We start from the raw sequence: 16721 nt of genomic DNA on the forward strand, positions 1-16721 counted from the left end.
TTTTTTTTTTAAAGATTTTATTTATTTATTTGAGACAGAGAGAATGAGAGACAGAGAGCATGAGAGGGAGGAGGGTCAGAGGGAGAAGCAGACTCCCTGCCGAGCAGGGAGCCCGATGCGGGACTCGATCCCGGGACTCCAGGATCATGACCTGAGCCGAAGGCAGTCGCTTAACCAACTGAGCCACCCAGGCGCCCAATAGTATCTGTATTTTATTTCTCAATTTTATTTATCTGAATTCTAACAGCTGCCTAGTCAATTTTAATTATATGCATATACTCCAAATTTATCCATTCTACTAATGGATATTTTGGTTGTTTCCATTCTTTTTACTATTAAAAACAATCTACAATAAGCATTCTTACTCATGCCTCCTTTTGCAGATAAGGAATTTCTCTAGAGTGTATTTCAATATAGTGGAACTGATGGATTAAAAATTAAGCATATCTTCAAATTTATTATATGTTACTGTTTTCTCTCCTAACTGTATCAGTTTATATCCCTACAGTTTGTACAAGAGCTTTCATTTTTCCATTGGCTTGTCAGTTTGTGTTCTAGGTCTTGAAATTCTTTGCCCATCTTGAATGGTGTAAAATGATAGGTCAGTATTGTTATGTGTATCTCCTTAATTACACATAAGATAATTCAGGAAGATTTATGTGTTTTGACATTTAGGTTTCTGTTTTATGAAATGCCAGCTGATGTCATTTGCCACTTATTTGTTTTATCTTGATTTTAGGAACTCATTACATATTCTTGAAAGTATTTGTTACAGGTATTACACATGTTCTCTACCAATCTATAGCCTGGGGTTTGGTTGTTTTTTGTTTGTTTTGCTTTGTGGGTTTCTTTCTTACAGTTTTCTTTCATAGTTTTTTTAATTATAGTTTTTTATAGTTTATATATTTTTAAAAATTTTTATAGTTTCAATGGTTTGTAGTTTTTGTATCTTGTTTAAGAAACAAACCTTACCTCCAAGATCATAAAGATATTCTATATTTTCTTCTAAATGCTTATTTTTCTTTTCATATTTAGTTCTCTGAATAGGAATTTGTATATAGTGTGACGAAGGCTTTCAAGTCTGTTCTGCTGGTCTGTGTATCCTCACAGTCTCTTGACTTGAATAGGATTATAATAAATCTTGATGAATGATAGGACAGACCTTAGTCTTTAAAACTGTCTTGGCTATTCTTGTTTCGTTGCTTTTTTGTGTTAATTTTAGGATGTGCTTCTTAATTTCCAGAGGGCAAGGGGGTTATATCCTGTCAGTATTTTGATTGAAATTGCTTTGAATTTGCAGATTAATTTGGGAATAACTTACATGAATAGGGTATATTACTCCATTTTTTAAATCTTCTGTAATATTTTCCAATAGTAAAGATACCTATTACTTCTCTCCACCCCCCCAAAAAAGATACCTATTACTTCTCTAGGTCTTATACATATTTTGTTTGGATTTCATCCCAAGTCCTACTGTTTTTTGTTGTAATTTTAACTTGTATTTTTTTGAATTACATTTTAAGTTGATTGCCAGTATATACAAGAATGTAACTTATTTTCATATATTGATCTTAAGCCTAGCAACCTTGCTGAACTCTCATTAATTCTCTAATTCTCTAAAATCTGTAGATTTTATTGGGTTTTCTATGTAGATAATCATATTTGTGAAGAAAAATAATTTTCCCTTTCTAGTCTTTTTACCTTTTATTTCTCTAACTTGTATTACTGCACTAACTAGAACATTCTAATAAATGAAGTTTAATTTACCATAGATTTTTGATAGATAACTTCTATCAAATTAAGGAAATTCTTTTCTGGTCCTGATAAAGTAGAAGTATTAGCTGTGGTGTTGAATTTTATATAATGCTTTTTTTGGACCATCATTTGAAGAAATGGTTGTATGCTATTTCCTTTAATAAGTTATTGGGGTATGTTTTGTTAATAGATTTCTTTAAATTTTAAACATAAACATTTCTTTTCCATTAAATTAGCTTAGTTTTGAAAGGGCAAGAAGGAATAAAATGCCTATATACTTAGGCTTATAAAATGTTAAGGATTCAGCAGAGAGAAGCAGATCTTTGCTCATTGAAATTCACTCCTAGGGGCGCCTGGGTGGCTCAGTCGGTTAAGCGGCTGCCTTCGGCTCGGGTCATGATCCCAGGATCCTGGGATCAAGCCCCGCATCGGGCTCCCTGCTCAGCGGGGAGCCTGCTTCTCCCTCTCCCTCTGCCTGCCTCTCTGCGTACTTGTTCTCTCTCTCTATCTCTCTGTCAAATAAATAAATAAAATCTTTAAAAAAAAAAAAAAAAAGAAATTCACTCCTAATTCAGGTGTACTCACTGATTTCAACCCATTTTTTGTTAGGACTTTTTTTTTAATTAACTTTAATTTTCATCTGAAATGCCCACATTCCTGTAGAGAAGATGATAAACAGTAAAATGATTAGAAGCACAGTGGTGTAAACAGTAGGGAAAAATAATTGAAGAATGTTAAAAAGGATAAATAATGTTTGTTTAGTAGTTGCAATTCAGTGATGTAAGACACATTAGTTGTGAATGCTAATATTATAGCAGTTTAGTGAAGAAAATTTACCTGAAGGATTAAAGGAAAGGCAAATAAGCATGTTACTTACCATATTTTTATTTCCTTTACCTATTTACTTTTAAAAAATTAACCCAGAAGCAGTATATGCTTATTTTGATACGTATCCTGTCAGCTGTTTTTTTAATACATGAAAATATTCTCACGTTTTTAATAGAATAATATAATGTATACTTTTTTTTAAGATGTATTTATTTGAAAGAGAGTGAGCATGCAGTAGGGAGGGGCAGAGGGAGAGAGAAGCTCAAGCTGACTCTGCTGCTGAGCATGGAAGCAAGGCGGGGCTTGATCTCACGACCCCAAGATCACCACCTGAGCCAAAACCAAGAGTTGGGTGCTTAACCAACTTCACCCCCCAGGTGCTCCAATGTATACATTTTTGAAACTACTATGGATTTGAGTAAGATATCTAGAATGCTAATACAATCTGCGGCACCTGGCTGGATCAGTTGGAAGAGCATGCGACTCTTGATCCCAGGGTATTGAGTTCAAGCCCCACTTTGGGTGTTGAGATTACTTAAATAAAACTTAAAAAGAAATAGAATGCTAAAATAATCTTATCAATCTCTTTTTTTTATTTTTTTATTTTTATTTTTTTTTTTTAAAGATTTATTTATTTGAGAGAGTGAGAATGAGAGAGAGTACATGAGAGGGGGGAGGGTCAGAGGGAGAAGCAGGCTCCTCGCTGAGCAGGGAGCCCGATGCGGGACTCGATCCCGGGACTCCAGGATCATGACCTGAGCCGAAGGCAGTTGCTTAACCAACTGAGCCACCCAGGCGCCCAATCTCTTTTTTTTATTAGTTAGAAACTGTGGAGGTGATTCTAAAGTTTATCTGGTTGGAAGTTTAGCAATGAGTACTGTTTTCTCTTAAATCTTCCCTACAGAAGTACTCATGGATGTGCACATGTGCAGACACACCCACAGGCAAATAAAATATATATTAGGACATCCGTTGGAAAATTTTTTGTAATATTAAAACCAACTTATTGATCCATCATTAGGGACATGAAGTACATCCATGTAATGATATATCCTGTAAGTGTAAAAAAAAATGATACGGTTCCATAGATAGGTAGGTGGGTAGGGAGGTAGATTGATTGATTGATCTGTAAGACCTATAATGAGAAAAAAGATCAAAGCCCAGAATAGTGTTTCTAATGTTTTACCATTTGTGTTCTTTTTTATTAAGAGGGAAAGGGAGTATATATTCACTTAATTATCATGCACTGATACTGTGGAATAATATGAGGCCATTAAAAAGAATGTACTGACATGGAAAGATCTCTAAGACATACTGTTAATTTAAAAAATAATAAAACGAATCATGGAACATTTATTGTCTGATCTCATGTAAAAAGAAAATTGCATGGGGACGCCTGGCTGGCTCAGTCACAGAGCATGCAACTCTTGATCTCAGGGTCGTGAGTTCAAGCCTCATGTGGGTAGAGAGCTTACTTAATAAAAAAAAAGTTCCATGTACATTCTAATCTTTATAAGGGCATATCAAAAAAGCAGGGTATGTACATACTTAACTACTAATAATGGTTTGTTGTTGTTTTTTTTTAAGATTTTATTTGAGAGAGAACAAGCCCACATGAGCCAGGGGAGGGGCAGAGACAGAGAATCTCAAGCAGACTGCACGCTGAGCACTGAGCTGATGCAGGGCTTGATCTCACGACCCAGAGATCATGAGCGGAAACCAAGAGTCGGTCACTTAACCAACTGAGCCACCCAGGCGCCCCTTAATGATGGTTATTTCTTAAAGATACTTGGGGGGCGGAAGTTGCGTTGGGAGGGAATCTTTATTCTGTATATCTGCATTTTTTATGATGAGACATCATTCATATATGCTGGATTAAAGGAAAAAGTAATATGTGCTCATTATAATAAATGAAGATATAAAGTTAAAAAGAAGAAAATAAAAAACATCCATAGTAACCTTACCACCCACACATATCCTGAGATAACTACTGTTAAAGCCTTGATAAACATCCTCCCAGAGGTGAGGGACATTTTGTGGAGGACATTTAATCCTTAAACCAAGGAGAGGGAGAGAAAGAGCACCACATAAAATGTTTACACTTAGCTCAGCAGACAATAGACATGTTTTTTAAGCAGAAAAATAACATGATAGTGTGTAGCTTCTTGTCTGTTTTGGTTTTGCTTTTCATTGTATCCCCAGTACCTTTATAGCACATAATAGCTCCCAGTAAGTTTGTGTTTAAGAAATAAGTGATGGTGATCTACTAACCATTGGTGAAACTCTTCCAGTTCTGAAGCCCAAGATTAAGAAATCATTGTGGTTGACTCTTAGAGAACGACCAACTGTAGCTAGATGACATTGGGCAGATATTCTTTACTTATTATTTCCTATAGTTTGGATTAACCCCAATAACATAATACCACTGTCTTCTCAGACCTCTCTACAAGACAGGGAAAGCTTTCACTAGAATAGATTAACAGGCCAGGGTGGTATAGAAAGCTTTAGGAAATAATACCTAACCTTTTCAACTTAAGGGGCTCTGGCATTTGTCCCCTTACAGGCCTTGTCTCATACCCAGAACACTCTGTATATGTAGCAGAAAATGGTATTATTCAGTTACCCATGAAGAAAGCTAGATTATAAAAACTGTAGGATTTAGCTTTTCTGTTCTTGTGCCTGTCTTCTAGTCAGACAGCTGCCAAATTGAAACTACTCAACTCAGCAATGCTTTTTTATATATATCAGTATGCATAAAGGATAACTATAACTATAATTAGTTAATTACCATGGAACTGAACACAAGTTTCTGAATTTTTTTATGGAAACATTAACACGTACTATTTGTGTTTTTCTTTTCAGTTTCTGCCACTGCCTTCTACAAAGCACAACCTGTAATTCAGTTCATGTGTGAAGTTCTTGACATTCATAATATTGATGAGCAACCAAGACCTCTGACTGATTCTCATCGAGTAAAATTCACCAAAGAGATAAAAGGTGAATTAATTAGCATTTGGAACAATTTAACAATAAAATGCATGAATACAACAAACTTTTATTGAAAAAAAATTTTTAAGTCTATTCATATAACATCATCTGTGAAAATATAGATTATAAAATGTTACATTAAATTCATTGCCATTACATCTTAGTGTTTGAATGAAAGAAATGCCAAGTAATGAAATTAATATTGATACCAGTGAATTTTTCATTAATACTTGCTGTTACTAGCTAAAGGTATAAGAAGAATATCTCATGGGAAAATGTTTCTATAATAGTGTTAAAAGGAAACATTCCAAAAACATTGTTATGTCAGAACCAGAGTCATTATTTTAACATATTCTAAAATAATGACTTCCTTATTTTTCTGAAATGGTTGAATATTTTATTCCTTTGAAACTTTATGGATACAGGGCTAGCATGTTTCATGTGTTATTTCAGAGTTGGAACTTCGTTGTTTTGTGTACATTATATAGTTGATCATTGATCTTGCCTATTTTAGTTAGTAGCTAAAGTCTGTACAGTGGTGTTGCATCCTATATATATTTTACTAACATAAATTCATCTCTACATGGTCTTTTAGAGAGAATAAGAAAAAGTAATTTTAATAGTGTTCTAAAATTTGTATTGTATTTATTTCATCTTTATATAAATGTACATTCCTATATACATTTAAATATACATTTACAGTTTCATGTGCAAACACAAACACTTTATCAGTAATTTAAGGAATTTTTCAAGAGTAATTTTGATTGTGTAAAATTCTTGCCTTGTTCACAGCTTTGAACCTAATCCTCAAGTAAGATGTGACTCCACTGTATTTAGTTCTTTATTTAGGCATGAAGAAGAATTAGATATTCTTTAATTAGAATGAGTAGTATAAATTCTATTTATGTTAAGTGTTAAATCTTAGTCAGAAATAGTAGTTTTTTTATTTAAGATTTTAACTGTTGCGGATAATTTTCAGCTTCTGGTTTGAATGAAACATTGAAGTTTGTTACCTGAACATCTTTCAGTTCCCCGAATCAGAATAGCTCAATGCATCCTGCTTGCTCCAATAATCATTCATTCTTTGCCATTCAGTACCCAGGAGAGAGATAGTCATTGTGAATAAAACATTAAAAGGAAAATCCTTCCTGCTTTGAAAATGAGCATCCATTTATCTCAAGTTATTTAAATGCCAAAATAATAAAGTGTTATATATTAGTGTATTGCAACCATACCATTGTCCTTTCATAATCTGTATTAACTGCACAGTTAGCATTGTCGAGAGGTTAGTGCATTACCCACCATTAATGTGTGATCATCCAAATGCCATGGTTTCCAGTGGAGTTGCTGCTTAGTTACCACCTCTGATATCATGAAGTCACTTACATTATTTTGCGGTAACTATGCAATCAACTCATATCACCACTCTATCACAGAAAATACAAGATGTACAGAACAAGGATGCAACTGCTGCCCGAAGAGCATGGACTCGATCTTAACTTCAACTGCTCAGGGGCCCAAAGAAATGACTGAAAAAATGACTAGAAAGCATTATAAAGTTGATGTTATAGTGAAGGTAAAGCCAAGTTTATAGGTTAAATATTTGATTTATTAAAGCCAAAATTTTTTTTGGTTGGATGGAGGGTTTTGGGAGGGACCTGGGCAGAGAATTATCTAGTCCATTTTTAAAAATTTTAACTTTTTGCTAAGCCCTGGGTTGGGTCAAATCCTTAGGTACCTATGACCCTAGATTTGGGGTAGAAAAATCTGAGTTGGACCTAACTGACCAACTGATGATTTTTTTTCCTCCATTCAAAGTCACAAAGGCTTTGTTGACTTTTTGGGGGGGTTTTTGTTGTTGTTGTTTTTTAAAAGAGAGTTCTTTAATATACATCATGTAATCCTACCATGGAAATTCAAGAGAATCAGAGTTATGTATTCTGTGCTATATATTTGGGCTTAATTTTTAACCAGCATAAGGAACTTGATGGTAACTGTTAAATAGTGATACAAAGTGTGATATAATGAATAGATTTCCTTAGTACATTCATTTGGTTCCAGTGGGACTTTTATCTAAATATTTAACAGTAACTTTAGGGTGGTTCCTTTGTACAATTATTCATCATGGTTAAACAGAAATACTGAGGGAAGTGTATGGTAAAAGTACCATATGCTTATAAAAGAACCACTTTATTTTTGGTAAAAACTTATTTCATAGGCTATTAAAATCTTACTAGTAACTTCTCTAATTCAGGGGAAGACTTGTAAAAAAATTGCTAAGTGGTATATAGCAGAAAAAAAATTCTAAAACATAGTATTTCCGTACATAATATTTTTACATCCTGCTTCATATTGTTACTTCATATTGTTTACTTCACATTTCCTTCTTATGAGGCCTTCTTTAGATAATATTTTATTTTCTAGTCTTCTTTATAATATAGAGGCATAGTAAATGTTCTAATCTGAAATTTTAGTTTTATAAAGGTAATTACTAATAAAAACTACTTACCACTGATTCAGTTAGTATTTCTCAAGAAAAATCCATACCAATCTGGTACAGTGACACTGTGTCCATTTAACATCTTAATTTGTGCTGGTCAGAAGAAAATATTACTATGAATGAACTTTGTGTTTGGTAGTACAGTTAGTAATTGATAGAAAAATAAGTTACACTGTTGCAGGGTTTCTCAACCTTGCCAGTGTTGATATTTTGGGCTGGATAATTCTTTGTTGTGGTCTGAGGTGGGAGGTAGTGCTCTCCCATGCATTGTAGGATATTTAGCACCATCCCTGGATCCAAGAATCCCTAATTCTAGCATCCATTAGATGCCAGTAGCACCCCGCAGTCATGACAATTAAAAATGTCTCCAGACATTACCAAAGGTTCCCCGGAGGGCAAAATTGCCTGTGGTTGAGAATCACTGCACAATAGGAATCACAAATATAACAGGGAAATAATGCAAAAGTAATACCATAAATACTATCAGGAAACTAAAAGTTGTCCTTCATCTGCTCCTTTCTAGATTTTCTGCCTTAGGAGTCTAGGCCATAGTAATGGAGTTGCTTATCTATAAGCAGTGGCCACTGTGTCGGTTTGTTAACTCTTCTCTAGGTAGCTCCAAGATTGCACTGGCAAATACAGTAGCACCAGCCACATGTAGCTATTTAAATTAATTAAAATAAATTTTCACTTTCTTAGTCACACTAGCCACATTTAATGTGCTCCGTAACACACATTGCTAGTAATTAGCACAGATGTAGAACATTCCATCATCTCAGAAAGTTCTCTTGGACAGCACTGCTTAAGAAAATTAACCCCAGGGCGCCTGGGTGGCTCAGTCGTTAAGCGTCTGCCTTCGGCTCAAGTCATGATCCCGGGGTCCTGGGATCGAGTCCCACGTTGGGCTCCCTGCTCGGCAGGGAGCCCGCTTCTCCCTCTCCCACTCCCCCTGCTTGTGTTCCCTCTCAGGCTGTCTCTCTGTCAATTAAATAAATAAAATCTTTAAAAAAAAAAAAAAAGAAGAAGAAAATTAACCTCAGAGAATTTCACCAGTGGTTTAAAAGACCATTGCTTCACTTTCTAAAGCAGGCCTGGGATCTTCCCTGTGGTCCACAGATGGGCTGTAAGGATCCAGGAACATCTAAAATCATATGCTAAATTATGTGTATATCCAGTTTTCTGAGAGTTTACTGCTTTCATCAAACTCTCAAAGGGGTCAGTGATTCTATAAGAAGGTGGGGATCACCTGCTCTAAGAATTGTTTTGGTTGCATTTAATTTCTGATAGTCAATAGTAAGAGAACTGTGTCACTATCTTATACTTCAAATAAATTGTCATTCTGCTTCTGTTAAAAGGGCCTGGAATTTTTTTCTTCCTACTTTAAAAATCTTTGAAGGACTTCCTTCTTGAGATTCATGAAATTCTAATCTTCAGTCACTATGTGATGACTATCTATTCAAATATCACATACTTTGAAAATTATAGAGAATGTTGAGAATTATTACAACTCCTCTTTCACTCCTCCTTCCTTCTCCTAGCATAAATACCTAAATTTATTATAAACAGGGTTGTTGTTTTTTTTTCTTCAATTAATGGTGAACTTTGCCCCTTGTTCTATAGGCTTTTGCAAGTTTTATGATTCTGTTTTTTAGTGTGTAGAGCTTGATAGGATAGGGAAAAAATGTTTGGAATTAGATCTATCATGATTGTAATCCTTACTAGCAATGTTATTTATAAAATCCTTTATTAATATCACATTGCCTGTATCACAGATTTTTCTGTCTGTTTAGAATTTGAGTTTGTATAGTAGTGAACAGGCTTTATAAATATTTGACATGTGACATTTTTATAACTTCAGTTTTTCTTGTTGGGAACAGGTCTGAAGGTTGAAGTGACTCATTGTGGAACAATGAGACGGAAATACCGTGTTTGTAATGTAACAAGAAGGCCTGCCAGTCATCAAACGTAAGAAAAGCTGGTGTTTGTCAGAGCAGAGATTGATGTGAGGCAGCTTGCTGTAGTTAGTGGATTGGGAGTTTTGCTCACCATAATGGGATGAGAGTTGTTAATGTGTACTTTTTTTTTTTTTCCAGCTTTCCTTTACAGTTAGAAAATGGCCAAACTGTGGAGAGAACAGTAGCACAGTATTTTAGAGAAAAGTATACTCTTCAACTGAAGTACCCACATCTTCCTTGTCTGCAAGTGGGGCAGGAACAGAAGCATACCTACCTGCCACTAGAAGTAATGTGTTTAGGCTTTTTTAATATCCTCTTGTTCATTATTCTTTTGGGTTTTTTTATGGTGTATAATTTACTTCATGCTCTCAAGTTATTTTGGATATTGAACTTTTTTAAATTTTATTTTAAAATTGTAATAATGAAATAATAGGGAAATTTTCATCCACAATCCTACCACTCTAAAGTAACCACTGTTAACATTTTGGTACACTTCTTTTCAGCCTTTTTATCCAGTGTACACTTTACCCTGTTATAATCATACTGTAAAGCAGCATTGTTTACTACTATTTTACTTAACATGATATTAAAAAGAAGCAGTTTAGCGAAGTAGGTTTTAAAATTTTAATTTTACATGTAATTGGCAATGAGAGTTAAAGATAAATACATCTAGTACAAAACTTTTTTCTGTTTGTAGGTCTGTAATATCGTGGCAGGGCAACGATGTATCAAGAAGCTAACGGACAATCAGACTTCCACTATGATCAAAGCAACAGCAAGATCTGCGCCAGATAGACAAGAGGAAATTAGCAGATTGGTTAGTATTTGGCCCTAGAAATGGGAATTAAAAACCTGTCAGGATAGGGGCTCCTGGGTGGCTCAGTTAAGCATCTGCCTTCAGCTCAGGTCATGATCCCAGAGTCCTGGGATCGAGCCCTGAGTCAGGCTCCCTGCTCAGTGGGGAGTCTGCTTCTTCCTGTCTCTCTGCTGCTTCCCCCATTCATGTGCTCTCTTTCTCTCTCAAATAAATAAATAAATAAATAAATAAAATCTTTAAAAAAAAACATACACAAAAAAACAAGTTAGGATGAGCTACTACTAAAGAGCCGTGTCCTTATCAGCTCATACCTTTTTACCATTTAGTGTACTATCAAAATTAAAAGGGATCATGGAAGTCATCCAGTGGTGTTCTAGGGGTAAACCTTAATGGGTCCAAGAGAAGGATTAGATTCTTCTAATTTAACCCAAATCTCTTTAATTAGATCCAGAGCAGATGCTCTCAGAACCAACATTTCAATTTAGTGAACTCGAACTTTATTACCTCCCTAAAAAAGAAAGGGAAAGGAAGAAAAGTCAACGTATTATGACTAGCAATAGTGAGCCTTAACACTCGGTGGGATCACTTAGCCCCCAGTATCAGACTGGTGACTGTATAGGATGAATAAAGAAATATGAGACTGCTCCAATCATGTAGGGTCTCTGAGCTGTATCATTGTTCTAAATGGATAGGAAGGAAGAGTATCAGTACCACTTTATAAAACTGATGGAATAAGGCAAAATGAAAAATAAAAGCCACCTGGATCTTACCTTACTCTTTTTGAATACCATTTGTATTGTGCAAGTGAAGAGAAAAAAGTCTAGAAATAGGAATATGACTTTGGGTAATAGTGAAGATTGTTATAAAAGGGTTACAGAACCGGTCCTTTCATTTTGTAAGCCAATTACAGGGAAAAAGAGCCTTTTTCCCATATGGTTTTATAAAGAATAAATAAAAGTTATTATATGATATTTAATTAGGAGAGTATGGGTTGGTTTTCATCATGGATTTTTTTCTGATCTATTATGACAGGATTTTAAAGCCTATAAGAGGCTAAACCTCTCACTGTCTCTGTAAAATCTCAGTACCTACTTCTGACTCATTTATTATAACTTTTCTTCCTAAGAGATAATATTGTACCATGGCTAAAAGCACAGGCTTTGTAATCTAACAGCTCTGGGTCCAAAGTCTATCTTCTTCGCTTACTTACTGTTACTATTGTGTTACTACAATTATAGCATCCAGAAGACTAGTGCAGTGATTGAGAGTAGGAACTCTAGAATCAGAACATACGCGGTTTCAGATTCGTGTCACTTGCTTGGCTACATAGTTTTTAGGCCAGTCATTTAACTTTACTAATTTTTAGATTTAACCTCTGTAAGGATTATTAAAAAAAAAAAAAAATCTCCTTTTATATTTATAAGGTTATTGTGGAAATTAATTATAAAACTTAACACCAAGCACATCATGCAGCAAGTTTTTGTTTATAGTAGTTATTACTCTTTGTAACCTTACTCTGAATATACACTAAAACACACCAGAAATGAATGGCATTTAAGCTTAAAGAACCATTAGTGCCTAATCTTAGAAAACAACCATTCCTGCTTATTGTGGAAAGATTCTTTTTACATATTTAGATTATATAGTTTTTTTTTTAATGGATTGTTACTCAAACACTTGAACACCGCCTTCATTTTGTAACCTCATTTGACTTTTACTCTGAGACCAGGTAAATATGTTTTGAAAAACACAGTTACTATAGTATGCTATAAACAGGAATTATATTCTGAGGTCCAAGTCTATCCTGAATTAAAATAAATCCTTTTTTTTTTTTTAAGATTTTATTTATTTGTCAGCATGAGAGAGAGCACAAGCAGAGGGGAGCGGCAGGCAGAGGGAGAAGCAGACTCCCCACCGAGCAAGGAGCCTGATGCGGGACTTGATCCTAGGACCCTGGGATCATGACCTGAGCCGGAGGCAGACACTTAAGTGACTGAGCCACCCGGGAGTCCCAAAATAAATTCTTTATCAACAAGTATTGCACTGTATGTTAACTAAAAAATTTAAATTAAAAAAAAATTCCTGGGGCGCCTGGGTGGCTCAGTCATTAAGCGTCTGCCTTCAGCTCAGGTCATGGTCCCAGGGTCCTGGGATCGAGCCCCGTATCGGGCTCCCTGCTCTGTGGGAAGCCTGCTTCTCCCTCTCCCACTACCCCTGCTTGTGTTCCCTCTCTCGCTGTGTCTCTCTCTGTCAAATAAATAAATAAAATCTTTAGGGCGCCTGGGTGGCTCAGTTGGTTAAGCGACTGCCTTCGGCTCAGGTCATGATCCTGGAGTCCCTGGATCGAGTCCCGCATCGGGCTCCCTGCTCGGCAGGGAGTCTGCTTCTCCCTCTGACCCTCCCCCCTCTCATGTGCTCTCTCTCATTCTCTCTCAAATAAATAAATAAAATCTTTTAAAAAATAAATAAATAAATAAATAGATAAAATCTTTAAAACAACAACAACAACCATTTTCTAGGGGCACCTGGGTGACTCAGTCATTAAGCGTCTGCCTTCGGCTCAGGTCATGATCCCAGGGTCCTGGGATCGAGCCCCGCATCAGGCTCCCTGCTCCGCGGGAAGCCTGCTTCTCCCTCTCCCACTCCCCCTGCTTGTGTTCCCTTTCTCACTGTCTCTCTCTCTCTGTGTCAAATAAATAAATAAAAATCTTAAAAAAAAAAATCTTTATCTTTGTAACTACAGATATATTATGTAAAAATTATCATCTGTATCATATTGGCTTTCTTATCTGTCTCAAATGTATCACATTAAGTAAATTTTATAATATGGCCCTTTTTTTCTGAAAATATTCAAGTAATTTTATGAGTTGTTAATCAAGTAATTAGAAAAAAAGCCTTAAGATCATCAATATCTGCTGTCAAACTCTATGTAAAATAAATTTTAATAATACATGTCTGGATCTTCTAATTAGAAGTTCTTAACATTTTTTAAGTCAGAAATTTATTTCTCCTGTAATCTCTAGGCCACCCTCTCCTAAATGCATTAGGTTTAATCATATAAAATTGGCATCTTCACAGATTGTAAATAGTTGAAATTTCTTATTATTCAACCTAATACATTTAAATTTCTGTAAATTACTAGAAGGTTCACAGACTTCCTACAGTCCATTCATGATCTGTCGACCCGGGTTAAGATTCCCTATCCTGTAGTTAGGGCATCATTGACTAGATCCAAAACATGGTGGACACCGTGAAGAAGAGAAAATGGAGGTTTCTGACGAATGAGGCAGGGGCTTGGAAGGAATTCTGAAAGTAACTATGAATTTTTTCTGTTAGGTAAGAAGTGCAAATTATGAAACAGATCCATTTGTTCAGGAGTTTCAATTTAAAGTTCGGGATGAAATGGCCCACGTAACCGGACGTGTACTTCCAGCTCCTATGCTGCAGTATGGAGGACGGGTAAAACCTCTCGGTGGCGTTTTCATTACAGACATACAGTTTCTGTTTACAGAGCGAAGGGCATCCTAGCTAAGTCTGAGTTTTGGAAAGTGGTTTTTTTTTGCTCCAACAATACTTTTTGGTTTCAAGGTATCTTTGCTTGAGTTTAGAATTTTCGATTTGTATGATAAAAAATACAAGTAATATTGATTTAGAGCCGTGTATTACATGTAGATTATCAGATATTTATCAGTTCAGCAGTCTGAAATGTTTTTCTTTTCAACTCAGTGAAATAACTTGTATGTTAAGTGTTTCTTCTTTCTTGCCTTCTTTCTCTTTCTCCCTTTTCTGTAGAATCGGACAGTAGCAACACCAAGCCATGGAGTATGGGACATGCGGGGGAAGCAGTTTCACACAGGAGTGGAGATAAAGATGTGGGCCATCGCTTGCTTCGCCACGCAGAGGCAGTGCAGAGAAGAGATACTGAAGTAAGGCGCACCACTAGTTCAGTTCGGGGGACTTCCTGGGTTCCAGCTCTAAACTACTCAGCTAATGTTGCCTCAGTATGGGATATATTTAATCACTGAGCCTCTGAAAATGTTTCTTCTCAAAAGTTTGAGGGAGATTTCTGAACTTGTTAGTCAAGTCATTGACTCGTTCTTCTAGGCACCCTAACAGTCTAGCTTATGTGGTATAGGAGCATCGTTGGCTCTTGATGGCAAACAGGTTAGGTTTAATTCCTAGCCTTGCCAATTCCTAGCTTTTATTACCATGAATAATTTATGTGATTTCATTATGCTTCAGTTTTCACCTTTTTAGAGATGACAGTACCTACCTCTTGGGTGAGCATTAAAGAAGGTCCTTACTTCTCAATTGAGCTCCTTGAAAGAGTGACAACTCTTCATTTTCACTTCTTTACTTCCAAAAATTTGGCCTCCATCTCCACCACTTTCCTTGTTCCCCAGATTCTTTACCTCAGCGTGTAAGTGCTCAATAATCTTCTGTTCAAATTTAAAACAAAAAAAATCTGTCAATTTTCTCATTTTACCTAACTTATTTCAGGCTTCTAGACTTCTGTTTTCTCACCCTCCTTGAAATCCTAGTGCTCTGCTGAAACTAGCTTCTGGAAATCTCTAACGTCTTTGTGCTTATCAATTCTAATGGTCTTTCCTTAGCCATTATTTTTCTCAAAATTTGTGCAGCATTAAATACAGTTGACTACCTTCTTAACATTCTCTCCATTCTTGCCTTCCTGATTCCTTTTTATCACTTTGGCTTCTCTTCTCTATCTCCTGTCCTTGGGACCCTCAAGTCTTTGAGACTTTGGCAATCTCAAAGGCTTCTGCTCTCATTCCTGTTCAGCAGCTGGGCTGTCATGAAAGAGTACCACCTCCACTTGTGACTACCCCCCCCCCAAAATTTTTAGGCTTCTCTTAACAAAGAATAACAATAAAAATCAGTAGGACATTGAAAATCTTTCACCTGCCTCTTAATTAAGCCCCTTCTCTATTTTCCCATATTCTGGACAAAGAAACTGAAGCACTGTGTTCGCTCTATCTCTCTGGCATTTTTTTTCTTTCTCTTTCCAGTCATGCTGCTCATTACTGAAAATACCTCCTTCCTATCCCTACTTCTCTAAATAATACCCAATCTTCTGTGATTTGTGATGCTGGAAATAATCTGTCTTAACTCTAAACATACTAGTTTATCAGTATCTTCTCTATTTGCTCTTGTCACTTTCTGCATAAAATACAGTTGTACTGTGATTATTTATGTAAATTGACTCCCCCAAAATCTAATTTGCTTAAGAAAATGATTATTGTCTAATTTAATTCTCCACTAATAGATCCTAGAAAGTATGCCCATTATGAATAGTTCTTGAAAGATACAGAGGCCAATTTACCAACCAAGCCAATTCAGAATTTGCCTTACCTTCTTCATATGAGAAATAAAAAACTTTTTCTATTTAATTCTGTTCACTTTTTTTTATTAGCTCCAAATTTCTAAATGTGTATCTTAAGGTTCACTTAATATACATTTTGCTCCAAAGTTTTTATCCCCCTGCTTTCAAGTAAAATGTCATAAGGACAGTTTCCTACAATGCTATGATCATCTTACTTAACCTCCAGAGGCCAAAGAAAATATCTCCAATTGTTTTGCAAGCTTAGAGTTATTTTCATTTTACATTTGTTATTTATGGCTTGATAGGACTCTAATACTCTTTCGGCCTGTGGTTCTTGTTCAGGCTGACTGAAAATACCCAACTTCATACTTCTTGAATTAAACACTAATAAGGAAAAGGAGAAGGGAATTCCTATAAACTTCAGCTCTGAGGGAATGAGTATTTTTGAGCAAAGATAACTCAGATCCTTGACTTAGGACGTTATTTGTTTTAAAAACAAGTAAAGTGATTATTAAATCATGACATCATTACTCAATT

General features: G+C 35.6%; 1 protein-coding gene across 4 annotated transcripts in view; it reads left to right on the plus strand.

The window, feature by feature from the left end:
- LOC102727878 (argonaute RISC catalytic component 3) overlaps window positions 1-16721 on the plus strand; it is a 133014-nt gene that overhangs the window by 70264 nt on the left and 46029 nt on the right. For all 4 annotated transcript variants that reach the window (XM_081818088.1, XM_006748486.3, XM_081818089.1 and 1 more), the window contains 6 exons: window positions 5446-5580; window positions 9949-10036; window positions 10165-10312; window positions 10724-10843; window positions 14180-14302; window positions 14636-14769. In XM_081818088.1, coding sequence (XP_081674214.1) covers window positions 5446-5580; window positions 9949-10036; window positions 10165-10312; window positions 10724-10843; window positions 14180-14302; window positions 14636-14769 — 748 coding nt within the window. The remainder of the gene's footprint in view (window positions 1-5445; window positions 5581-9948; window positions 10037-10164; window positions 10313-10723; window positions 10844-14179; window positions 14303-14635; window positions 14770-16721) is intronic.

This window comes from Leptonychotes weddellii, chromosome 4 (genome assembly GCF_054177405.1).
Source record: "Leptonychotes weddellii isolate Sample4059 chromosome 4, ASM5417740v2, whole genome shotgun sequence".
Lineage (NCBI taxonomy): Eukaryota > Metazoa > Chordata > Mammalia > Carnivora > Phocidae > Leptonychotes > Leptonychotes weddellii.